Genomic DNA, 28,000 nt, shown 5'->3' on the forward strand with positions numbered 1-28,000 from the left:
GTACCTATGTGTATTCAATGATATGCACGAGTAATATAAGTACCTACCCGTGTATTTGTTTAGTTAAACGCCATGAGAAGGACCACGATTTTTGAGCTAACTGCATACGGCGTGAATTATAATAAATACCGATTTAGGAGGAGCATAACCCAGCAATTTTTAACTATAGTTTCTTATATATGTAAGTAATTCGCTTTCTATCGACATCAAAGAGGTTAGGCAGGCAAGCACGGTCGCACCGATGCGATAAAGTTTATCCAAATAGTGTGCTTCGCCCGCAGGATTATGTGTAATTAGAATCAACCGTACTGCGTTTTTACCTCCGCTTAATAGCTTACTACTAGGATTCGTGAAGAAAATTCAATAGTTGTATGCACCGCAAAGGTGGAATTTTCATTTTCCGAATAGGGCGCCAGCGCCACGTTCGCTGGCTGCGCTCGCCCGACAAGGATCTTATATTTCCATAAAACGCTCGCTTTACGACCGCACCTGCACCCCGCCGACCTCCTCCTCAAATGACCAGAGATTTTTAAATAAACGTCTAAAAACAAACATAAATGACAACGAATGAATTTTATCTTTAATAAGCTTTAAAGAGTATGAAAATATTTTAAGGCAAGTGAAGTAGGACTATCGCGCAGATAAGCGACATTTTGTGGCGAATATGTGGCGCCAAACCACTCTTCTCAGATCTACCTGTACTCGTAGCCCTCATAGGTTCCTTTTTATAAGAATGTTGCTATTCTAACATCACTGATAAAACTTATAAGGTTCTTCGTGACACTTGTTTAGCTAAACTAATTTGATAACGATGTTAAATTATTTTGTCCCATCTGTGGGGTAGGTACTAATTTACAAACACTACAGACAGACACTATTACGATCACGGGAAACGATAATTCAAACAAACGGGATAAGGCAATAAGAATTACTGTACTTAAGAAACTAATATCTTGGAAAATTACGTAAGTGGTAGGTATGTTTTGTGCTCAGCAATTACTATGAACGTTAAAATAACACCTTACCAGACCTATAATAAATTGAATTAAGGCAACCCGACTTCATCAGCACAGACGCCAGTAATAACAAACCATAAAGACTTGAAACGTGTTCGACAAATGATAGCACTAGCATCATTATAAAGAGTTAACCGTGGAATCGCTCCCTATGATCTACTTTACGACTGAAACTTTAATAAAATTCTTTAATAACATTCCGGCGTCGTGTTCCATATTTCCCAAAGCGATTATCATGCTGTATATCCACCTACGTCTCGTAAACTTAAAATATCTAACTATCCAATTACTACCTACTTGTAATGTATCTGCTTTCGTTCACAATATTATAACTTTAGGAACGCGAAGTGATTCAATCTGTAAATTATGACACATAACACTCGAGACGGCGGTCTTATATTTTTTCTCTCAATAAGCCCCGCAACTAGCACCGCTGGTTTCCCAATAAACTTCATAACAAACTGCCACATGTAGCAGTATCTTGTATACATTATGAGCTTTTTCATTTAAGCCCGACCGTTTTAAAACGGGTTTGAATAAATTTGCGTGCAACCAAATATCGATTTTTAGCTGCGGAGACATTGAGTCAATAATCCTGAAGCGCACTTTAGTAATAATCATTTACCTTGTACCTACCTACAATAATTACAGTGCCATTGGCTTCAGTGTTATCGATTTGGAGTCACTTCAGTTAATAGCTTTTATTATGTACACTGGATAATATAAAAGTATTATGGATTTTAACTCTTGTTTTTATTGTCGTAGAATTGAAAATGAAGAATTGAAGTGAACGCTTTCAAAACCTACAAGCTCATCAGCGCGCCCACTCACTTGCCCCTCAGCGCGCCAATAAACCTTGCTGGAAAGGCGCTCTCATTTACTACAAAGTTGCCGGAACGTCTAAATTACCTATTGACTGGCTGTCCAGCTGAGTTATTGTGGCATAAATTAACTGCAAGATACGCCCTCCGTGATTATTGGACTACGTTGCCTTGGCTGATTAAATTGGTTCAAATTTAAAATTTCTGTAACCTGAAATTGAGCAGAAACTGCAAAGTCAAAGTGAAATGAAAAAGAAATCTAATCAAAGGCCAAACTTGTAAGTATCTTCAATTTCCCGTTTTCTATGGGACGGCACGTTCTCTGCTAAGTCCGCATTTCTTTTGTGCAAGCTCCGAATTGCCGACATAAAACTCTCTGTGGACCGGTCTACGTGATGTCTTCAGTTTTTTACTGCTGCCTAAGCAACATGTATTTCATAGTATATTCTTATTAGGGAACTAGGTCCTCTTTCATAAGCGAGAATATAAAATACAGGTTATACCTACAAAGCGAAACATGTATATCTACGTTGGTAGGTGTAGGTACCTATACCTACAGAAGTACTTCGGGGTAGGGAGGAAAGTTTTCGACTTTTGTAATTAATGTTGCAAGGAAGATTCTGTTGGTAAAAGTTTTTTCATCACGTCGGCGAAGCCCCGTAATGAGCGCCCCCGCCGCGGCCTCATAAAACCACCTACAACTTAATAAATAAAACTGGAATTCGTGAAGATTTATCACGAGGGCCATATTGCGATTCGTGACTCGGGCCCGAGGCGTGTTTTTGCTACGGTCGAAGCCCGAAAGACAGGATAAGAACGGTGGCAGTAAAAAATAGAGATATATATCATCTATTGCGGTCCGCCTCTCATATTTACAGTAGGTTTTTTGTGTGAAATATTTTGACATTTCCTGGTACGCGCCATGTTGGGAGCATGCTTGTTCGTGGAACTGTACAAGGCTGAGGGCATTACATTACACACGCGGACCGTGAGACTTGGTTAGCTCATATTACAAAAAGAAGTATCATTGATCTAGGGTGTCAATTACAAAAGAAAAATTCCAAGAACCAAATTAAACACCGGTTAGATCCTACTAAAATTTGGATATCGAATATGCAACAGTGGTTACGTTAAGTACCTACACGAGAACCAGTTTTGGCTCTACCGCGTTGAATACATATATTGCATTACGGCTCACGACAAATGCCTATATTAACTCTCGGCGCCATAATCGTACATTGCTCCTTAAATCACTGTATAATCGCCATAAGATATAGATACAGCAAAGCGGGCGATGTCCTCAAAAGATCTGAACACACGCTATATGCCCTGATAACTTGGGTATGTTCAGAACTTAAGATCTTTGTGAACGCTTTAGCAGTTTTGATATAAGTATATTTGATGGTGACCATATGCTTATGTATAGGTGACTGCGCAAACGAATATTTTATTCATCAAAGTATAGTTTTGTCCTTGCTGCTGTATTGTTAAAAATTAGGTAATTATAAGTATATACACCTTATGTGCGTTGCAGTTTGCCAATTAACCTTAAAATGTGCCATCGTCTGCGCAAACATAAATAAATAAATAAATATTGGGGACACCTTACACAGATCAACTTAGCCCCAAACTAAGCAAAGCTTGTACTATGAGTGCTAAGCGACGATATACATACTTAAATAGATAAATACATACGTATATACATAGAAAACATCCATGACTCAGGAACAAATATCTGTGCTCATCACACAAATAAATGTCCTTACCGGGATTCGAACCCATCAGGACCGCGGCTCAGCAGGTAGGGTCACTACCGACTGAGCCAGACCAGTTAGACCAGGAAAAATAGCTTGACCTGGACATAATTCGATAACCGTAATTTTCTTTTTCTGTCGTATAAAGTATCATTAGTGATAGTTAAAATACAAATTATTAATCAAATTAGGGTTCTGATTCAATTTAAAAAAAAATAAAAACGAACTTTGAATATTTTTTGATTTTATAACTAAAGTATTAAATGTAATCCGGAAAAAGTGCTTGTATTATGTTGTGACACCTGCATTTCATATAAAAACATCTAATTTTTATAAATAATTCATACAGAACTATCATTTATAAAGAAGGTTTAGTAAGTTACACATTTTCAGGCGTATTTCACTAGAAAATATTGTTAACCGTAATCCTGCAATTTATTATGAATATAATATTACGTGTGTTGATAAATTATTAAAACTTATACCAATACTTTTGGCGCTTGTTCAAAATCTTAAATATTGATAATTTTAGGAAAGGAAAAATACCTAACTAAATTGAAAGATGGTAAATTTTGCCGTTAATATATTCTTAGTACTATACGAAATCAATTAAACAACAAATATGTAAGATTCATTACTTAATTGATATTTTTCTTACTTGCGCTTTAATATGAACGTTATTACCTGCAGAATAAGGTCGTGCACAGAGTAGGTATAGCTAGTATAGTAGTAGCGGGAACGGGCGGCGAGTCGTCAACACGTGTTTCATATCAAGGGCGCCGCGTTTTCAAAACGCTTCGATAACAAATATTTCACCGTCCAGTATAAGAGAGCTCCCTTATTACAAGTGACAAAAGTCATACAAATCAATTAGTCCGATAGGTCACGTTAAACTGGTCAAGTCGTTAGCTCAATAATAGTACCTATCGAGCTTGACGAGATGCTTGGATCACAACAACGTAATATGTATGAAAGCTTGCGGCGCTTAAGACTGTATTCTTTCGAGTCGTGTGTAACGTATTTTGGCGAGGCAAATTTGAAGCACAGTGCGTGTCTGTCTCACTCACTCTTACGGTAAACCTAATGAACTGTTTCACTTTCAGAGGATTTTTGAAGTAATTTGGGTAATATGACATTGTCGCGGTGAGGTCTTTCCGGTACAAATTTATCGGTGGATCTTTTCGGATTTGTGGATGATGAGCCGATGCGATGTCGCTTCATTTTGAAGTGTCGACTCTCGCGAGGGAGTTCTTAGAGGACCGCGAGGAGCGCGTGTGACTGTTGAGTTTTTGAATGATTTGAAGTTTGTGAATGATTTTATTTTGTGTGTATTTGTGTGGGCATGAGGTGTTTGTGTTGCGAGAGTCAAATCAATAATATGAGTGGTACAAATTTTATTAGGGGGCCTCATGTGTGAGAAACTCAACACTCGAATGCTGCGTAACAATGCGAGCCGAAATCGCCTAATCGGAAGTGTCCGACTTGGTATCGACTAATCTATACACGTTGTAACATGAGAAACCAGAAATCAAAACCTGGTTTCTGGTATCTAGTACCCGGTAACCGGTAACCGGTAACCGATAACCGGTAACCGGTATCCGGTATCCTGTATCCGGTATCCGGTAACCGGTATCCGGTAACCGGTATCCGGTATCCGGTAACCGGTATCCGGTAACCGGTAACCGGTATCCGGTAACCGGTAACCGGTATCCGGTAACCGGTATCCGGTAACCGGTATCCGGTAACCGGTAACCGGTGACGGGTCTCCGGTATTCGGTGACCGGTAACCGGTAACCAGTAACCAATGACCGTTAACCGGTATCCGGTAAACGGTGACCGGTAACCGGTAGACGGTAACCGGTATCCGGTAAACGGTAGACAGTAACCGGTAACCAGCATCCGATATACGGTATCCGATATCCGGTTTCCCGTGTTCGGTTTCCCGTTTCTGGTTTGGTTTTGGTTTTAGTTTTAGTTCTGTTAGTTTAAACAAAAACAAAACTGAAAACGAAAACGGAAACCGAAACGGGAATGGAAACGAAAACCGAAATCGAAACCGAAACCAAGACCAAAACCGAAACCGAAAAAAATATTTAAGTTCCTAGAAGTAAAGAGTGACAGAGATAGCACTATAATCATTTAAGTTCCTGGTAGTAAAGAGTGACAGAGATAGCACTCATGTTAGTCAAACTCGTGGTATGTGCACTTCCCGTACACAGTAAAGAGTGACAGAGATAGCACTATAATCATTTAAGTTCCTGGTAGTAAAGAGTGACAGAGATAGCACTGTAATAATAAAATTTATGTTCCTGGTAGTAAAGAGTGACAGAGATAGCACTATCATAATTAAAGTTCCTGGTAGTAAAGAGTGATAGAGATAGCACTCATGTTAGTCAAACTCGTGGTATGTGCACTTCCCGCACACAGTAAAGAGTGGCAGAGATAGCACTATAATAATTTAAGGTCCTGGTAGTAAAGAGTGACAGAGATAGCACTATAACAATTTAAGTTCCTGATAGTAAAGAGTGACAGAGAATAGAGATAGCACTATAATAATTTAAGTTCCTGGTAGTAAAGAGTGACAGAGATAGCATTTTTGTTATTTAAATTTCTGTTAGTAAAGAGTGACAGAGATAGCACTATTGTTATTTAAATTTCTGTTAGTAAAGACGTAAAGAGTGACAGAGATATCACTCACGTTGGTCAAAGACGTGGTTTATGGACTACTATTTGGACCCCCCAATGTCACGCTTTTTTAATCCTTTAACATGGATTGTCACATTTAGTATGACGTAATATATGAATGACGCCTAAAGATTGAGAGAGACAGCAATATTGTTCTTCAAATTCGTGGTAGTGAGAACAGGGTGCGTAGCCGAATGGCACAAACGCTCACGAAACGAAACGCTAGTAGATATCTATCTCTATCGCTCTTGCGTATTGGCGCGACAGAGCCAGACTGCGTTTCGTTTTCGTTTCGCGTCGGAGAAATGGCATTCGGCTACGGGGCCTGAACAGAGACAGCACTATGTATCGCGCGGCCGCCGACTACGCAAGTCGCCGCGTAATTATAATAACCGTTCGGCTCCTTTTTAGATCGTGTACAGTCAACAACACAGCTGGCAAGACAAAGTGCCAAAAATATGTATAGAGTATTTTATTTCCTGTACAAGTGTTGGTACTTGGTACATTAAGGTATGTGTATACATATATTTGGCACTTTATCTTTATTCACAGCTGAGTTGCTGACTGTACCAATAACGATCAACTATGAACTTTTGTGGTTTGTTTTAAATAGTTCTATGCAGATATAGATTAGAATACCTATTCTATCGGTACTTTTTGTATAGGTTATTATAATAACTGGACAAAATAATTATAATCAGTGCCGGCGCACTCCGCGATCACGATTCTTTCGCCGAGCTACAAGGCCTTGATATATAGGATGTATTATTTTATCAGCAACAAAAATATGTGATGATATTGAATTAAGGCAAAACAAGACATATAAACGCTCTCCATTATTTCCTCCCTGGTTTATGAAGCTAGAACAATGATTTTTAACACATACGAAATTCGTACACTGAAATAAAGTGATGATACTATAAATATACTCGACATTCAAAGTCGATAATCTAGTGACGTGAGAAGTTATTGATATAACAGAATTTTGCACAAAATTTTGCAGAATTTTGCCCTTTGATGTTGAAAATGCCGCCACTCTATAAAACAAACAGACCGCACACGAGCAGCCGACATTAAATTCTATTGCACGGCGCGAAGGTCGAAAGCCGCGCCCGCACCTGGGCGTAGGTAGCGAGATCGGGTGCACGTGCGCTTACCTTTGAAATCGCCGACACACAGGTGTCGCCGTTCGCCCTCTCTTTTCATTTATGTTTCTGTTTCAATCGGTTAGCCGTATGCCGGCCGGCAATAAAGGTTGTTTTTTTAACCGACTTCAAAAAAAGTAGGAGGTTCTCAATTCGACTGAATGTTTTTTAGGGTTCCGTAGTCAACTAGGAATCCTTATAGTTTCCCCCTGTCTGTCTGTCTGTCCGTCCGTCCGCGGATAATCTCAGTAACCGTAAGCACTAGAAAGCTGAAATTTGGTACCAATGTATCAATCACGCCAACAAAGTGCAAAAATAAAAAATGGAAAAAAATGTTTTATTAGGGTACCCCCTACATGTAAAGTGGGGGCTGATTTTTTTTTTCATTCCAACCCCAACGTATGATATATTGTTGGATAGGTATTTAAAAATGAATAAGGGTTTACTAAGATCGTTTTTTGATAATATTAATATTTTCGGAAATAATCGCTCCTAAAGAAAAAAAAAAAGTGCGTCCCCACCCCTCTAACTTTTGAACCATATGTTTAAAAAATATGAAAAAAATCACAAAAGTAGAACTTTATAAAGACTTTCTAGGAAAATTGTTTTGAACTTGATAGGTTCAGTAGTTTTTGAGAAAAATACTGAAAACTACGGAACCCTACACTGAGCGTGGCCCGACACGCTCTTGGCCGGTTTTTGATCATATTAATATTTTCGGAAATAATCGCTCCTAAAGGAAAAAAAAAGTGCGTCCCCCCCCTCTATATTTTGAACCTTATGTTTAAAAAAATATGAAAAAAGATCAAAAAAGTAGAACTTTATAAAGACTTTCTAGGAAAATTGTTTTGAGAAAAATACGATAAACTACGGAACCCTACACTGAGCGTGGACCGACACGCTCTTGGTCGGTTTTTTTGTTACTCGATATCTCCGAGAATCGTGGACCGATTTTCAAATTATTTTTTTAATCGAACGGGTATAACCCCGAGATGGTCCTATTGGCACCAAGTCCCAGGCGGCGCGGCGCGCGCCACGCCGCCGCCACGCCGCCTGGGGCGCGTCTTACGTCCTTCCTATACAAAATGTACTGAGGAGACGATTTTTGAATTACACTCAGGTGGCGTGGCGCGGACGTCCGTCCGCGCCCCGAGACACGCGACGCTCTGGTGTGGCCGGTACCTTACGTCCCTAACCTATTAACCGATCCGCCGCGGTGACGCGGCCGGTGCGCGGCGCGCTCTCCCAGGCCCGCGCCCCGCGCGCTCCCCCGCCCCGCGACAGCCGCTCTACGACAACTTTGCACCCTTTTAAATTACTGACATTTACAGTTTCTTAAGCGCGACCTTCACAGTATTAATTTTGATAAAATCATGATTATAGTACACAAAAACCTGGTCTTAAGCAAAAAAATCTCAGTTACAATTTATACCTACTGAGAAATTCATGTTTATTTAAGCGTTAAAAATATATGTTTAAGATCGGTGTTAAATGTCTATATATACTTAATACAATGCAAATTGATATATATATCATGGTCACCATTTTTACCTACCTAGATATTCACATTAAATGAAAACGGTAAAAAAAAGTACACAATCAGATTTATTTTCTGTGTAATATCGCTAATAACTGATCGCATCTGAGTGCACCACAAAGTTAATCTAACAAAGTTTTCGGTTAACTATTTTGCTGTTAGCGAAAAGTGGGATAATGTACTTTATCTCATGATTTTTATAAGATATGAATACGATCGTCTTTTTTTTTATCTATGTACATAATTACTATTTGATGCTTAATAATAATACCCAATAAAATATCAAAAAGGACGAGTTATTGAATTATGTCCAGGGTACCTTACTTTTACTCCACTAAGTCGTCAAGACAAGACATTGTTACCTATTTTAAGGTACATGAATTTCGTAATTGTACGAGTATCTTTATTTGATATAAAAGATAATTATTTGTATTTATTTGTTTGTTTTTTTTTATACTACCTCCACTACTAGCTTTTAACTCGTACCTATTCTCCCAAAGTGTTTAAATTTTTTCATTTAAAGCTTTCAAATACGCATTCAAAATCAGCATTAATACGTGATATAATACATACCTATACCTACATAACAGGATATCGAATAAATAATTCCCCGTGCTGATGGTATCAGGACGGATGAGTATTCCCTCCACGTATCGGCGCAGGTGATACCAGCCAAGATAAACGGCGCAGTAATTCCACGAGGCGAATTGAATTCCAAAACGGGGATCGATATGGGGGCGGGTATAGGTGTAGATTAGATACTGTACTAGGTATAGTATATCTCTTTGTGCAGTGTTTTACGAGAAAGGTCTAGGTATAAATACTTTAGATGTAGATACTAGAATAGTATACCAGTCTTTCTGCAGTGTTTATACAAGAAAGCTCTTAGGTATGAATACTCGTACTGTCTTTTTGCAGTGCACGATTGTTTTGATGGATAGTGCTTAGTTATTTATAAAATCTTTTAGGATTATTTCGAATAAGTGTTCTTGAATCCTGATATTTGAGAGACGTGCCTGAAGCAAATATAATTAATAATAATAAAATATGAGCTATTTATTATGTACCTACCATGAAACTTCAATGAAGGGGTTTTTAGTATTTATTACTTCAGTTAACTTTCATATCACCATCTCTTGACCAGATAATGAAAAGTTAAAATAAGCTAAAAATAATGCGAATATTTCCGATATTATATTTACGAATTTAACACGTTTCATGTAGGTAGAAGTAGAGTTAGGAATTACAGCGTAAATTGAAGCTATCATGAAATGGCCTCTTTTCATTTCAGATCTCTGTAGATTGTAGAAAATACAAAACAATTATAAAAGTTCTTATCAAAATTGGGTTTCAGTGTCATAAAATAAAGAATCCTCTTGGCTCTGCAAAGCCACTGGTAATGAAAGTAACTAGGCTGGCGTATATCTTAAGGAAAGTTGTTGTTTTCGGCCGATTTTAATTTTGTTTTAGAGCCGGCTCGGCTGGGCTTACCCGCGCGCTATTATTTGCCCCGTTTTATCTCCAATGTAATCTTGTTAAGAGGCCTTGTGTTGCTAGGGCTGCTGAAACGTGGGAAAGCTTTTCGTGACCAACTCAAGTTTAAGCGAATTTGATCATGATCTAAGGTATAGGACACCAGTCGCGTAGTTCTGTTACTTACTTCGAATCAGCTACCTAATACATATGTAAATACCTCGCAGCCGAAAGTGAAACACTCAAATAATTTTAAAGATAATAATAATCTTGGCACAACAATTGAAGCAAGCAAAGAAAGGATAATGTACACGTACCTACTTTGGATTATTTGTATGCCGGAATATGTATATATTGTAGACAACTTTTGAGATCGTATTGTTGGAGTAGGTGGAACTGGTAGGACAATTCATTTTGAACAGTCTGGTTTCTGGATGTTTGCGTGTTGATATGGTGTTGATTGATCAAGAAAGGGAAAAGTCACAAAGGTCACAAAATAGTATATCTTGAGCAAGATCTTGAGTATATCATACACACTGACAGATACGTCATGTTTCATACATGTTTCATAGACAAAGATTACATAAATAGGTAATATTACCCATGCATTGTGATCGACCAAAGATTAGTAACTAACAACTAACTCAAAACTAACAAATAACAAAGGCTATCAAATAGATAGATATGCAAACGCGATAACTAATGAATCGAAAAGTCCTCCTATCCGCGCATCAAATGAGATAGATGATGTAGCAAGTAGCAACCCTGCGAGAGCCCGCATCGTCGCGCCTCACGCCCCTGGCAATAAGGCCCTGATCCCCGGTTTCGGCGCTTAAAACTAAGCTCGGTATTACGGAGGAATCCTTAGCGAAATTAGTGTGTTGGCACCTTAAGTAAAAAAAATGCAGCTACTCGTATGTGTGCAGCTGCAAACGCAGCACCGTTTTCATGTAACTCAGGAAATAATCTGTCAAGATTATCACAGAATAGGTAATAATATTACTTATATTAACTCGAAATCCTTAGGGCCTTGAAATCAAGGATCTGTAAAAGCATTCATGTTGAGGATAGAATTTCACACGTGATCTTTTCAAAACTGCAAAGCAAAATTTGATGAAATCTGTACAGTCTGACCAAAAAGAGTAGAAATTAAAAAGTGGCAACATCGGAGTGTCGTCCCGTTTTCTCACATAAATTGATTTGAAAGGGATGACACTAAAATGATGCCACTTTCTTATTTCTACTCTTTTTGGTCAGACTGTAAGATGACAATCTATTTTTATCAGTTTTATTCAAACTCTAAGCTAAAATCTTTCAACGCGATATTTGTCTAAAAACTTGACATAATCTGTCACTCAAGCACATCTAAAATTATTCTACAATGCTTATAATTTGATTACCCGTGTACAATTAGCATGTCTAATCCTAAATATTGGCCAGATATAGAATCATGTTGTGGATGCATTCCAAGTTTAAGGACAGCGGCAGCTATTATCGCAGTACTTGCCCTTGTTAGTATTTTCGACTTCATTTTTCTAATCAATCATCAAAACACCTATTGACTTATTTTGAAGCCGCAGAAACTGCTGTAGGTAAATTAATCTCAAAAGTCTCAATTTGCGTATGTGTTTTACGCTGGTTTCAACAACCATGGACTCCACACATAACGTACAGCACAAAACGGGACTTTATTGCGTAAAAATCAGGTTTTAAAACTGATTTCGTAGATGGTGTAGCTCCTGGAGAAAACATCGCCACCACTAAGACGACGGGGGCAACACCGGCCTTCAAACATGAGTTTAAAAACTGAGTTTGTAATTTTTGTTACAGGTTTCGAATCCATTGTTATCATGGCTAATGATCCGGCATTCGTACGCGGTGCGGGTGGCGTGTATCCTCTCAGGAGCTAGTCGATTGGATGTCGTCGACGTCAACATCAATAATGTGGTAAGGAACCAGTGGTTTTTATACATTTCTGCAGCTCGCAAAACAGAAGGCTGAAGTTTGTTATTATTTATGTAAGTTTCTGATTGTATTTTAAATCACAAACCTATAATTTGACTCGTAGAACCTTTATGTCAGCAGCTACAAATTTGCAGTAATTGGTTGCTATACTAACTAAGTACGTTTTCTAGTTGGTTTTACAATTCCTAACAAACATGGAACAAGACTCTTAAATTAACTTAACATTTTAATTTACCAGAATTTGATATTCAATCAACTTATTTCAGATTAGCTTTGGATTTGGTGTGAACGCTGACCTAGGGATTTCTTGTCTGACAGCAAGTCAGGATTCGCAGGGACTGACAAACCAAATTATTAAGGGGTTGGGATGGATCGTGCTGCTCTCTGACCTCGTTTTCTTGATCTTCAGTGCAGTATTCCTTCTTAGAATTTATCAGGTAAGAGTCAGGAATATTTCAGTTTACAGACACTGTTCTAGATAGTTGATTTTGGTGTAACAATTATGTACCAAGACTAGTGTTCGATAAAAAAAATGTTTAGTTTAAATGTCGAAAGGAGTAAAAAACATATTTTAGAACTGAAAATGATTTACAAATTAAGTAAATATTATAAAGCTCAATGAAGTTTTCACACAATCACTGTCTTATTACATAGGCTAAATGATAGAAATGAAGGTCAAAATCTGTCATCTAAAGATTATCAACGTTTCTAAATACCCACTTTTTTTTTCAGAATCCTACGCGTCAGATTGCCTTAGGTTTTATCATCAGTGGATTGGTAGCGTTGTTCCTCTCAAGTATTTATGGAATAATGTATGTCGTAGTCTGCGCTCTTCGGGGGAAAGGCATCGCCCTTTGTCAGCTATGTTTAACGTTTGTTGATCTAGGAGGTAAGTTATCCGTTGTTTTTAACCTACTAAATAGTCTGAAGGCCCTAGTCTAGTGACTCAAAAATTGAAAAGTCAACAGAAAAATAAATATTCCCATCAAAAGTAACAATTTTATTTATCATCATTATTCATCCAATACTTAAATGTGATATCCATACTATTAATAACGGGTAAATAATGGGTAAGTTTGTTTGTCCGTCTTTCACGGCAAAACGGAGCGTCGAATTGACGTGAATTTGTGTGAAAGTGGAGATAGTTCAACTGATGAAGAGTGACATAGGCTAATTTTTGTCTCTTTCTAACGCGCGGGCAAAAGCTAGTTGTTTTTATATAGATATAATTTTTTACACGAGTTGCCTGTAGGCACAATAATTATAAAAACTTCAAGTATTTCATTTTTCAGTGTGGATTTGCTTATTCTTAGTGATACCGTCCTATGTAAAGAAAGAAATGATTTTAAAAGATCCTGAACTCTCAACTCTTACAAAAAAAATTGGACAAATGTTTTTATTCACGAGGAGAGAGGGCCAGGGCTCTGCGGCCTCTGGGTCTCGGGCCCCTAGAGCCAGGTTTCGTGCCTCTCTTGGACACAATTTCTTGAATGCCCTACGTGACTGCTGCCAGTGGATCGCAAACTTCTTCAGGTATAAAGATTTTTTAAAGATTTTTGAAATTTTCAGTGTGGGTCTACTTTTTAATGGTGGTTCATGCCTACAGCAAGAAAATACGAGCACAAGATGGGTGATCTTGACTTCATGGACTCAACATGCGCGATAAAGTGATAGAGGGATGTTACATTTTCAATTCTTCACCCAGGATCTGAAAAAAGATAATAAGAATTGGTTTGTTTCGAAAATCACAAATCTTCCTACAGTTTCTTCATTTATATTCAGTTGTATTTTTATAGGTAGGTATACGTTTAGTTATATTGTTGTAGATGTTAATGTTTTAATCAATAAATGTTTTAATTACTCTATGATATTGTTATTTTGTCGTAGGTTCCTAAATATTCTCTTAAATTAATTGACTCATTGTGTATGAAGTAAATTCAGTTAACCCATGACTTGATTTAAAGGTTGTAGTTTAAGGGCGTTCCCTGCGCCAATGACCTTCGATTTGAATCCATTGATATTATGATAGTTTCTAAAGCTTATCATATTAACAGCATTGTCTATAAACAAATTATTATCTCATAATTACTTCACAGCTCTTTGTTTTTGTGATATTGGGCATCAAAGTTGAACAATTTTAGGGTCAAAAACAGTGTTTTTTGTCATAACTTTTGTTTTCATCAGTTTAAAATTAAAATCTCTCTTGAATTTTTAGAAAATCTAAAAGTAAATCTTAACATGTCGATTTCACTAATATCAATTTTCAATAAAAGTGTTTTTAGACCATGTTTAAAAATAATTTGAAAACCGTCAAAGATACTTGAAAATCGTGTGGAGCCCCTTAACATTATGAGAAGGACGCGTATAATTATACCACAACCATATTTTGACTGTCTGTATACGTTACGTTATGAACTAATGATAATAGCTATTCGATACGATTTGGATGTGTATGGATCTGTATCTCAATAATCTACGACCGACCGAATAATCGACAACATGGCGGAATAAACATATTATTCCGCCATGTTGTCCGCACATTACATGTGTATACTGTATACTGCAAGTATATCCATACCAAAGACATATATAACTCCGTATAGACCGATAAAGTCTAAGAAAAAACCGGCCAAGAGCGTGTCGGGCCACGCTCAGTGTAGGGTTCCGTAGTTTTTCGTATTTTTCTCAAAAACTACTGAACCTATCAAGTTCAAAACAATTTTCCTAGAAAGTCTTTACAAAGTTGTACTTTGGTGATTTTTTTCATATTTTTTAAACATATGGTTCAAAAGTTAGAGGGGGGGGACGCACTTTTTTTTCCTTTAAGAGCGATTATTTCCGAAACTATTAATATTATCAAAAAATGATTTTAGTAAACCCTTATTCATTTTTAAATACCTATCCAACAATATATCACACGTTGGGGTTGGAATGAAAAAAAAATATCAGCCCCCACTTTGCATGTAGGGGGGGTACCCTAATAAAACATTTTTTCCCATTTTTTATTTTTGCACTTTGTTGGCGTGATTGATATACATATTGGTACCAAATTTCAGCTTTCTAGTGCTTACGGTTACTGAGATTATCCGCGGACGGACGGACGGACGGACGGACGGACGGACGGACGGACGGACAGACAGACATGGCGAAACTATAAGGGTTCCTAGTGGACTACGGAACCCTAAAAAAACGTACCTCAGTACCATACAGTAAAAGGTACGGTGGGCTAGATGGCATTACACCTTGGGGTACGTTCAGCTAGATGGCGCTTCCTTATCAAACACAGACGAAGGGTTAAAAATGTATATCAAAGTTAATTTTTTTAATGACAATTTTTTGACAGACACAGACGAAGGGTTAATATTTGACATTTTAACACATATCAAGCTAAGAATATGGCCCAAATTGTCAAAACTGATGTTCAAAAGTTTTAAGCCTGTGTTCTTAGATGGCAGTCTATGCACTGTTATTACACATTTTACTTTGACAGTAACTCTCTTTAATACTCGATCCTCTTTGATCCATACTAATATAAGTGGGACAGTGTGTGTGTGTCTGTTTGTTTGTCCGTCTTTCACGGCAAAATGGAGCGACGAACTGACGTGATGTTTTAAGATAGTTGAAGGCATGTCGAAGGGATGGAGAGTGACATAGGCTACTTTGTATTGTTTTTTCTCATAGTGTTGTGTTTCTAACGCGAGGGTGCGGTGCTGAAGCCGCTTGTTCCGGCATCGGCAACCCGAAAAAGCTAGTTGTACTGTTTGCATTGCAAAAAACGTAGGCTCTTTGTATTGTATAATAAAATTAATCTGCGCCTATAGTGGATTAGTGAAGAATGTGCAAGCGCCTTCACTAGCAACTCGCGAAAAAGTTTCAATGTTTGTGGCATTGCTGTGGCATCAAGAAAAGAGGGAAAACAAAGATAGATACCTATCTATGAATGAAAAGCTGTCAAACTATTGACAAACTCTATAAAAGTCAGATTGAAGTCGCCACAAAGTCATAATATGTCAATAAAAGAAATTAAAAGTACCTACTTAGGAGTACATATTACAAAATAGAAATTTAATACCAGTATTTAATATGTAGTCGATTCGCGTGTTTAATAAATATGGGGTTATTTAAGTTTCTTCCTAAACCCACTGGGTGTTGTTGCGTCAAGAATTTAAAAACTGCGTGTTACTTAATTAGCGTTTATAGCTTTGTAAGAATATGTATAATCCATATCTATTATTACTTTTAATATGTGAATATTTAAAGTTTAAAATATGTAATTGTCAATGGCTTGGCCAAGAGTTTTTGAGGATCTCTTTTAGTTATAAATTGAATCTCATTTTTCCACTTCGCAACCTACCATCAACTCAAGCATAAGTAGATAGTAGAAAGAAATGAATAAGTTTCGTATAGTAATGTGTAAGTACGCATGGGTACAAAAGATACATTCATTCTTCATGAGTCTTTACTCCTCGGTCAGGGAACGAAAGCTCAAATTTTCGAGGTTTAACGAAGAGACATCATGCACTGATACCTTACTGCCTTGTTGACAAGTAAATTAAGTAAGGAAACTCATAATAAGGTCATTCAAATATTGTCCCATAGGTTGTATCCTTGCACGGAATAGGAATGAGTGTTACGCCATCATGCGACCTGTACCTGACTAAAGCTGCAGACGAGGGTATCTTATCGCTGAACTATTTAAGATGGTGTTTATTCATCGCGTCAATACTTTTCATCGCTTCTGATGTCTTTTTCGTTGCGGGAATAGTTGTGGTAAGTCAAAAAGACGATTGTATACGTAGGAAAACATTCTTAAAGGGTTGACTTATTACATATAAGTATTAGCTTTAGTGCATTTTTACATTATCCGATCCGATATCGGATGTAGGACCGATATCCCATACATTATATGCGCCATCCTGGATTTCTTCCATTGAAATCCCTCCGACATCCGATATCGGATCGGATAGGTAATGTGAAAACGAACTTATTGTGGTGTAGTGTATAGGTGTCTCGAGTACATATGGAGTCGGTGTCCGAGTGCGATGGAGCACGGACGTGCGGTGTGTATTGGCGAGCCAACCCGATGTATATAGTGTAATAGCGTGACATTACAAGTGGCGACGAGGATAAAAGCAAGTACTTACCACGTGAATCTAGTATTCGGAAAAGATGGGATAGAAACATAAGTAACATAACCTATAAAATCGAGTAACGATGCGCCATGATGCACCGTTATCTTTTTGTAAACAGGTTTGGTTACCTGCCGTTTTAAATTACTGGCATTCTTAGTAGTTTCGGAACGTAATGAAGCTAAATGAAAGTGTTCATTAAATACTACAAAGCGAAATGATTATAACGGCAGTTTTTCAAGAATTAAGTCAAAACCAAATAACAAAATAAATGAAATGTTATTTCTTTCAACCGTGCGAATATAAACCTTAAGCAGGTAGCCAAACGATGCAATTAATAAAATGTTTGAGGCAATTGACAACATACGGCCAGCCTTCCTAGATTGTCATGCCTATACAGGTGTCGGTGTGTGGCTCCTACCTACCTAGTAAACGGTTTGGTTACCTACCTAGATTGCCAAATGTTTTTAGGTACCAAAATGTTATTTGAGTTTATGTGTAGTGGGTTTATAAAATTGATTTATTATTTACATAAATCATAGCCCGGAATCATTACAATAATTTCCGTCCAACCAAAAGAAATGATATTTATTTTTAATTAGTGAAGTTACCATCTACCTGTTGGTTGGTTTAATACACAAAATTATGTGATGTTGCTAAATTTATGAATGGATAAGCTATTTACCTAAATAAGGCATTTACTTGAATGATAAAATGTTGTACAACCATCACACTTAAATGTCCTATGGTAGCATTAGTCGATGTTTGAGAGTAAGGTGAAAACCAAAACAAACTAGATAAATACTTACCTAAGTAGGTATACTTCCTTACAGGGGTGAATTTACGTAAAAGTAACGTAAGTCACGACTTCATTAAGTGGTTATTTGAACTACAGCTGCAAATGAAAGGATCTATGCATATGTCGGGAAAGTAACACTTATTTAGAGATAGATTATCACTTGAACGTGAATCTTTTGAATTGATTGAACATGCCATAAAATCGTGACTAATACTCTTGTCGCGGATTGACTTACGTAAACATTCCTAACGCCGATTTCGAGCAGTTTTATCTGAGTATTTAATTACTTAAAAACCAGAAAACTAGATGGGTTCACATTAAGTGCTAAATATACCTACTTATAATAAATAAAGAAATATACACCCTGTTGTTATTGGATTACGTTAACTTAAAAAAAAAAAAAAGAGATTCATTACATCAAATACAATTAATTTATCTATGAAACTAGCGTCGTAATTCTTGCGGTTATCGAGTTAAAAAAAAAAAAGTGCTGAATACAACAATTCCTAATGTTATTTGTTTTGACATATGCCGCCAATCACTTGACTCTAACTTGAATGTTATTCTTAAGGGTCTCTCACAATAATAAATTAATTTATTATGTATGAAAAGGATGAACATTTTTTATTGCATATTTACCTAAAAGTGATATACAGGATGGTTCTTGATAATGAACCTAACGACGTGTCAAATTTAACGAAAAAAAACACGGTATAGAACAAAAAAAAATACATTTTTGAAGCACTTATGATAAGCAGTTTCCATCTAAGTATTAAATTACTTTGTCAGTAAAGTCGGCAGAAAAAAAGAGGCATTAAACGGATATGCAACTCTGTACATTCAATTGTATCGAACATTTAATTGGCACCTAAGTACTATGAAATTTTATGCCATTTGTGGCTGAAAATAAGGCATTAAATTGCGAATTTGGAAACAGCACATGGAGGTGCACTCTGTACATTCAATTGTATCGTTTAGTATCGACCATTTAAATGGCATCTAAATACTATGAAATTTTATGCCATTTGTGGCTGAAAATAAGGCATTAAATTGCGAATTTGGAAACAGCAGATTACAGAATCTGGACATTTAATTGTCATGTGTGTGAATTGGATAACAGAAATTCTGGTTATTAAGCTAGTTAATACAGCAGATTACCGAATCTGGACATTAAATTGTCATGGAAAAAAAAACCTACTGGTAACAGAATAACAATGACCTGACCTGTACAGTGTGCACGGCTCATTCAAAGCAGATAAAATGTATCTGGTCATTAATTTGACATGACTTTAGCCTTACGAGGATAAATATAGATATATGTGGATTTAGCAGCAGATTACTGAATCTGGACATTTAATTGTCATGTAAAATAAATGAAAAAAAAAACATACTTACCTTGGTTAAGGCAGATATATTTATCTGGTCATTAAATTGTTGTAAACATAGTTAAACAGCAATTAAAAAAAAAAAAAAAAAAAAAAAAAAACTGAACATTGAATTGTTGCAAATATGAGCTTAATGATAATAACCTAAACACGAAGTAAATTACGGTTATACTGGTTGAACGTGCGCTTAAATGACGCTTAGATCAGATGATAAATGCTATCTGAGCCTTCAATTGTCATAATAGTAGATTGACGTCGGTCAATAAATATCATTAAATTGAAACCGAAATAAATTACACATATGAACGAAAAAAATACCAAGGCATCCAGTGCCTGAGAGTCTGAGACAACTACCCCAGTAAAACACTCAAGTACAATGACTGAGTACTTTGAGATAGCATAAGTTGAAATATTTTCAATATAATATATTTTGACTTGTGTTAGTTAGAATCATTAAATTGATTGGGTACAGGTTGCCCCAAGAAAGTCCAGTATGGCTTCTTAATTGTCGTTGGAGGCATTTGACAGCGAAGGTGATCCTACATCAGTAGGAGTTCGGTGGGAGCGCTGGAAAAGAGCACTCTTTATATACCTAGATGCCGCTAACGTCAATCAGAGTGAAAAGAGTGAAAAAAATAAATAAATAAAGACAGTTCATTGGTTTGACATTGCATTGTATATAAAAAAAAACACGTAGTGGTGCAGCTGAATTGAATAAAATTAAGCGAACGCTTGATACATTTCAACAACGCGGAAAAAAAAAGAAGTTGCTAACTCTGCTTACCGTCAACAAGGCTTTGTCAGTATGGGTGACCTCAAGAGAAAGACATGCCTATTTAAGTTGATCCATGATAGATTTTCAAAGACAATCTACGTCAGTTGAAAATCATTACAAAAATATATTGGTACTGAAGGTACTCGTTATCAGTTAGGGTAATAGGTACATACTGCAGAGATTCATGTAGGTGAATCTCATACAAGTCAGGTGTCCAGTTAAAACAAATAAACTAATGGATCTGTGAGCCTCTATTGAACTAATATAGAAAAAAAAATAAGAAATAAAAATGCTGAACTTGTTTGCGTAATTTCACGGGAGGATATTGAAATGTGGTCTCTCTTTCGTGAATACATATTAAATTTGTATAAGATTTTCCAAGCGAACTAGTAACCTAAGTTTGTAAATTTATAAAATAAATCTCACTAGTGACCTTATTTCGTCTGGTCAAGAAAATGAATAAAAGGACAACAGTCAGCGGCTGAATCAGCTTTGTCTGTAGTGATTGTAAAATGTTAAATAATCACAGATTTCAATGCTTCACGTCAATTATCTAGGTACCTAACTACTTACAATGCACATTATTTAGAAGTTAGGGAACATGATTCTATTCTATATATAAATGGATTGATAGACGGATGTGAAGTTAAGGGTACAACTGAGAGAAATTTGCCTTGTGAATCTAACAAACTCGTCTTGTTGCGTGTTTATCTGTTTGAAACAATAGTATTTTAGTAAAGGGAATAAATCACAATATTGATGATACAAGTCAAATTTGTACGAACCAAACAACAAGGTCAAACTTGTTAAAATATATTTTATTGAATCAGCCAAACATATGTTTAAATCGATCGTGGTACCTGGGGAGAAACACTGTGCTTACCTACTACGAGGTAGTTACCTCGTAGTTCGGTGAGCTGTATAAGTATTCTGTTACTCCTGTTACTCCGGTCAATTTCAGTATGACTTGATGCCTTGTAAATGGGCATGCTGATTTGTTCGGTTAACAGCGCAAAGAAAGTAAATGAAGGAGATAATATTTGGGTAATAATTTAGATAATATTTTATCAAAGGAATGGAATGCACTCCCACCATAGATGTTCCCAGAAAAATACGACCTCGGTCTCTTTAAGATAAAAGTGAATATGCTAAGTATTACTGAATCGGTGAGCTCCATCTTCGACTATATCTTCACCTTCCATCAGGTGTGACTATGGTCAATCGCCAATCAGCCAAAAAAAAAAAAAGTGGTTTTGTAATTTCTTTAACAATCATATTATAAAATAGCCTAGCCTAAGAGTTAAGATCTTAAGATAGATAAAGAGATAATAATAATAAAAAAAAGATGTTGATAAAATACTTTAAAAGAAAAGTGTTATCTAAAATATATACATACTGTGTAGATATAAATCGGATGTTAGTATAATTGGGTCAATTGGGTAAGCACTTCTTAAATAGTATATGAACAGCTATCTATTTTAGAAAATTAATCGTTGATTACTTTGTGTGGTACAAAGTATCTACGAGAAAGAAAGCTGATCATGATGAAACAAAATCAATGAAACGATAAAGTGGATACGTGACCCTGAATAGGATTTTAATGCATATTCTATATAGTATCTCTATGTATTACAATGCAATGAATCACGAGCCCTTTCGATCCAGAAAAAAAAAACAGTAGACAGTAAAAGTTTTAATAACTATGCACTGCAATTTATAATTAAATTTATGAGTAGATCTAACTAAACATTATAATATCCGTAAGTATTATGAATTGCATTAGATGAAATGAAAAATGAAATAAAATGAAATAAATGTTTATTCAAAAACTAAACCTACAACTAAATTTATCTTCTGCCAAACCAGAGTATGGTTTGTCGGCAGACGAGGCTCCAGATACATTAGGTTCTATAACTAAATACTTATATGTACTATTTACTAGTTACTAGCAATAATAGGTGCATATAATGAAGTATAGGGCCGATACAATCAGTTATCAATGTTATCATCAATAATTACCTATTATACATTAGACGCCTGACAAGCGACCTATTAAAAAAAAAAAATAATAATAATAATGTAAATCATGAAAAGGTATGAAATTAGTGAAATATTATTGTACGAGCCGTACACCTTAGATGATATGATTCTTGATGGTTGATGGTAGTCTTGATAGAAACACTGATTTTTGATACACTTATAAATTTATTGATAACCAAGGTATACTGAGTACTAGCTAGGAGCACGTATAAACATAAACTAATGCATAAATCGATGTATAGCGTAATCGCAAATACAGCGATCAATCAATCATTATTTATTTGCAATAAAACATAACTAAATGCATGCAAATGCAATCAAGCAATGCAAAGCAATTCTAATCAAGTCATAATTATATTAATTTTAATGCTGACGCGAGAAATGTGCGGTGCTTGCATTGTACAATTATATTGTATGCTATTGAAGAAAGAAAAAAAAAACAATCATATATGTATATAAAAAAAATGTACTAATCTAGTTTTCAAAACAGTCTGAATTGAAAAAGGTAACAGATTTAAAGAAGAAGGAGTGAGACTGACATCTAGGAATTGTAGTTAATAAAACACACAAGTATGTTTGAGTATACACTGCAGGTGGTGGTGCAGCGTCCGCTCTGAGTCAACCCTCAGACCGGAATGTCCTAAACATATGACTAAAGATAGAAAATTAATCCCTAATTATAACTACTTCACATACAGTACTAAGTGGTAAAGACGGAGATGATCAAGTTAGGAATGACGAAAGTGGGCAGACAATTAGAAGAAACGTAGTTCATTAAAAGAAAAAAAAAAGATACACGGCACAGCATGGCAAGTATTTGAATTAAAACTAAATTGACCTATTATTTAAATATTTATAAAAAAAAAAAAAATTAAAACAAGAAAGGGATGTAGTGTATAGGTGTCTCGAGTACATATGGAGTCGGTGTCCGAGTGCGATGGAGCACGGACGTGCGGTGTGTATTGGCGAGCCAACCCGATGTATATAGTGTAATAGCGTGACATTACATGTGGATCATTTTTTTATTATCAATAAGTTTGGTGATGGAAGATGTCCATAGCCTACTGACTGAAGTTCAAGTTGCGAATACTCTCTAATAATATAACTGTAAGTCTAGTGAAAAAGGGTATAACTCAAATTGACTCGGTGAAAAAGGGCACAAGTCCCACCTCGGACTTGTTGTTTTTCACTAGACCCACAGTTATATTTTTAAAGTTTCGCAAGAAATATAGGGAATTTAAATTTATCAATTGGAATATTTCAATCTCTATACAAAAATAATTAAAGTTTTAGAATTTTTCCTATTTTGCAAATTTTGCAATTTTGAAACATTCCATGGGCACATCAGTACCATAGCCCCCTAAAACTATACTTGGTGTAGCATAAACTTGTTCCACAGTGGATAAAATCAGCACTAGAAGTGCACATATTCGCGTGCATCATTTGGGCGGCGTTCGCGCTGCTCATGTTTTGTGAGGAGTTGCTGATGCTGGCCTCGGCCATACTTGCTGGCGGGCCTCTCTGCTTCAACAACAGCGATATTATTGCGCTGTCTATTTACTTTGTTTGTAAGTATGGACTGGGATAAAATTCCTTAGGTAACATGGTATAATATGGTAATTTAAATGCCAGGAAAAATAGAGTAAATTTATAGAGACTGGCAACATCAAAGTCCTTTCAAATTAATACATGTAACGAAACGGAACGACACCAACAATGTTTTCATTTATTTATTTCTATTTTTTAAGAAAGTGTTTAATGTTAATAGTGTATTAAAACTTAAGGCCTTAATCAAATCAAAAGAAACCAAGACTGAAGTGATCTCATTAACTCTTTCGTGAAAAATTTAATATTTATATTGATTTAAACTAACACGATCTTCACTCATATTATTAAATTAAAACGGGACTTAATCGCGTAAAACTTACGTTTTATATTTAACCGACGTTTCGGACATGACATTACGTCCGTGGTCACGGGTAGACTGGCTGGAAGTTGTATCAACATCTTCTAGCTGTACGAGTTTTTCGAACTACCCGCACTTGATTGTCATCAGTCACTTTTACGCTAGGGTTGCCACTCTGCCTACATACAACACTCACGACATCCGACATATCGCGGCGGTCAAAAAACGACAAATAAATAAGTCTGCGGTTGCCGAGCATTTGCTAGAGTCAGGACCAAACCACTGGATTGTACTGCATAATCCCAAAGTCCTTTCAACTGAACGTCTTTACTATAGCAGGAAGGTACGTGAAGCGATTGAAATCAGGAAACATCGTAATTTCAATCAAAATGAAGGGCAGGGGATTTCATCTTCGTGGAATCCAGTGATTAGCAAGTGTAAACGTGAGAAAACTTCCCGTCCCATACCATCGGATGTCGTGAGTGTTGTATGTAGGCAGAGTGGCAACCCTAGCGTAAAAGTGACTGATGACAATCAAGTGCGGGTAGTTCGAAAAACTCGTACAGCTAGAAGATGTTGATACAACTCCCAGCCAGTCTACCCGTGACCAGGGACGTAATGTCATAATGTCCGAAACGTCGGGTTCAATATAAAACGTAAGTTTTACGCGATTAAGTCCCGTTTTAATTTAATAATATGAATTTAATATATATTTAACATTTACTGTAGTAAGTTTGAATGCCGTTCCTTATAGTTCCTATTAGATACAATTGACCATTTTATTCAGTACTTAAAGTAATGCGTATACCCTCTTGCAGGTAATTTATACTTTGCCACAGTCATTAGTTCGTATGTAGAAGAACAACAAAGGAAATATTGATTTAAAGATGCTGAATTTGTGTCGGAAATCGGAATGATATGAATGCAAAAGTCTTCTGTAAGTACCTAATTTATTATACTTATAAAGTTACTAAGCACTTCTATTTCTTATTGTTCCAAATCTCTGGAAGTTATCACACCTGTTTAAAAGAGGCCCATATTTAGGTATATTAAAAAAATACATTCAATCTAAATAACGTTCTTACTTCTACGATTGCCTCTTAGTTCCCACCCTAAATATCTTATTCAGACGATAAACACTCTTTAACATAAAAAAAATCGCAAAGTTACCCTTCGTCTGCTCCAATAAGTACATATATTATTTAATCTTAATAAATTTTATATAAAATTTTATGGACGTCGCTGAGTTCCGATTTCTTTTCGCTACGTTTAATCTGCTACAAATAGAGATATTTTAAAAGCTATTAAATGGCTGTTTAATGATATACGAGGATTGTCGTTTATTGCCAGCTTTAGTCGAAAATAAATTCAACGACTTTGAGCACTTTATTATGATGAGAAGTTTGAAACACCAGTAACTTATTGCCACTTGGCTACCTTTAAAGGCTTAGTGGCAAACTATTTCCGTTACTAAAATAGGTACAAATGATTATAGATAAATATTCTTCAGTTTCTTTAATCTAAAATAAATTTAACTTGCCTTTCAAATAAATACCTATTTTAATTATATTTTCTTATAAGTAGGTAAATTAAATTCAACCAAATTTTAAAAATGCTAAGTAGAATTGCACACACGTGTTACCCACACAATTAAAGTTCATTTCACCCCATTCGTGTGGAGCTACTTAAGGTAGGTAGGTATTACCTACAGAAAGATAATACTGTTTTTTAATTAAACCTATCAGGTAGGTATGCTAAAATACTGTTATTTACGGTCAATATAAAAACCCTCATTTAGGTAGGAATTATCAATATAGATTAATCTCGCATTAACAAAATAATTCCATTTCCACAAGACCCCGACCCATAAGGAGGGTGGGTCAAAGCGCCGCTCCCTCATTAAGCAAGCCTCATCATCAGCATAAATGTCATTGATGCAAGATTTTAATTATCTCGCTATGCCGTTGCCGACCCACCGCCAAGTCTCGTAAAAGGGTAACCGATTTGAATTTCAACCAACTTTGAAATCTCGGGCTTAACGAAGTTTTCGGATGAGAAATTTAATGACGCTCCTTTAGATATGTATCCGAGATCCGAGTATACTTGTATACTTATTCAAGTTATTTAGAGACGTTGTACTGACTTTATTAGGTACATATAAACATACAAATTCTCTAATTATAGATGTATACTTATTTTATGTACCAATAGCGTTTCAGATCCATTATTCTCGTAGGTATTTAGGTAAGTATGTATGGCAGGAATAAATTGGAAAGCAAAACCGAAAAAAAGATTGTAAGAGAGATTATATGAAAAGAAAGCAACTGATGAGCCGATCCCAAATGAATACGATAAGGGCAAGCGAATACATTCATGTGTGTACATATAGGTTACCAAAGTATTTAGAAACCCAAGTGAAGTAGGTAAGTGAAGTTCAAACCCTAGTTCTTTTAGACACTTGACAGTAAAAAACTAACAAAGCCAATAGGTACCTATAGATTCTAGGAAAGTAAATATTTTATTTTCCCAGTCTTAGCTATCGACTGGATGTGGACGTGAAGTATTATTATAAAACCACAATATACCTTTCTATAAAATGGTTCGTTATCTTATTTCCCTCCTAAAAATATGCGAACAAAAGTAACGAGGCTCCTATCTTTTGAAATAATCAAAATTTAGCGAGACGTCACGTCCCGTCCCGGCGGGCGCGTAAAGGCCAAGGAAAATGTAAGAAAAGTCTCTCCCTCTGATAGCACACTTTTATTACTGCACGTGACGCCGAGAGGCTTTGTATTCTCCTAGGTGCACGGTTTGTACGTGTTGTATGCTTGGTGAGATACGTAAAGAATTAAATACGTGGAGTAAAATGTAGCTATGGATAGAAATACAAGGTATCCATCCCGTCCCATCCCATATTATAAATAGGAAAGTGTCTGTTTGTTTGTCCGTCTTTCACGGCAAAACGGAGCGACGTATTGACGTGATTTTTTAAGTGACAGTGACATATGCTACTTTTTGTCTCTTTCTAACGCGAGCAAAGCCGCGGGAAAAAGCTAGTTCTACATATTCCGCAACAAAAATTATTTCATTTTCAGTAGCTACGGGCAAATGCTAAGTAAGCCATCATATTACGAGTAGGTAATTAGACAAGCACCTCGCGTCTCTGTAGTCATACTTTTCCAAAAGTCGGTAATATTTCTTAGAGAAAATACCAAAATTAAGTAAGTGTAGGTACTATCAGCAGCAAAAGTGCATAGAGAAATTATGAATGAATTCATTAATAAATTCGCCATGCACTTTTGCAGCTGATAGTACATAGGTACTTACTAGTTTTCGTAATACAAGTGACGAAATTTGAATATTAAACTTTCTTTGCCACATAGGTACTTTGGATGGAAATTAGCACAATACCAAATTTCCCATATTTTTGCAGTATTGGGCCCATATTTTCCACACATTATTTTACCATACATTATTTTACACATTATTTTAGAATACGAACCCACAACACAGCAGCACGGGTGTGTGGCGTTCGTCGCCCTCGTTGTAAAAATATCCCCGGCGCTGGCG

The 28,000-nt window shown here is 36.2% G+C and overlaps 2 protein-coding genes across 3 annotated transcripts in view; one reads left to right on the plus strand and one right to left on the minus strand.

The window, feature by feature from the left end:
• Positions 1-28,000, minus strand: part of LOC125237033 (homeobox protein abdominal-B) — a 153,083-nt gene that overhangs the window by 107,291 nt on the left and 17,792 nt on the right. The window lies entirely within an intron of this gene.
• On the plus strand, positions 2,091-14,060 carry LOC125237051. The gene is made up of 5 exons (XM_048143988.1): positions 2,091-2,115; positions 12,262-12,378; positions 12,663-12,833; positions 13,129-13,285; positions 13,966-14,060. Exons 2-5 carry the CDS (start codon positions 12,289-12,291, stop codon positions 14,028-14,030), a joined length of 483 nt encoding a protein of 160 aa, XP_047999945.1. The 5' UTR covers positions 2,091-2,115; positions 12,262-12,288; the 3' UTR covers positions 14,031-14,060.

Source organism: Leguminivora glycinivorella, chromosome 2 (assembly GCF_023078275.1).
Source record: "Leguminivora glycinivorella isolate SPB_JAAS2020 chromosome 2, LegGlyc_1.1, whole genome shotgun sequence".
In the NCBI taxonomy this organism is placed as follows: domain Eukaryota; kingdom Metazoa; phylum Arthropoda; class Insecta; order Lepidoptera; family Tortricidae; genus Leguminivora; species Leguminivora glycinivorella.

What these genes read in the sequence shown, in the direction of transcription:
- LOC125237051 (XM_048143988.1), top strand. Translation starts at nt 12,289, where the DNA reads ATGATCCGGCATTCGTACGCGGTGCGGGTGGCGTGTATCCTCTCAGGA. An exon ending in ACGTCAACATCAATAATGTG is followed by an intron (nt 12,379 to 12,662) that starts GTAAGGAACCAG and finishes AACTTATTTCAG; the next exon opens with ATTAGCTTTGGATTTGGTGT. An exon ending in AACGTTTGTTGATCTAGGAG is followed by an intron (nt 13,286 to 13,965) that starts GTAAGTTATCCG and finishes TGAAATTTTCAG; the next exon opens with TGTGGGTCTACTTTTTAATG.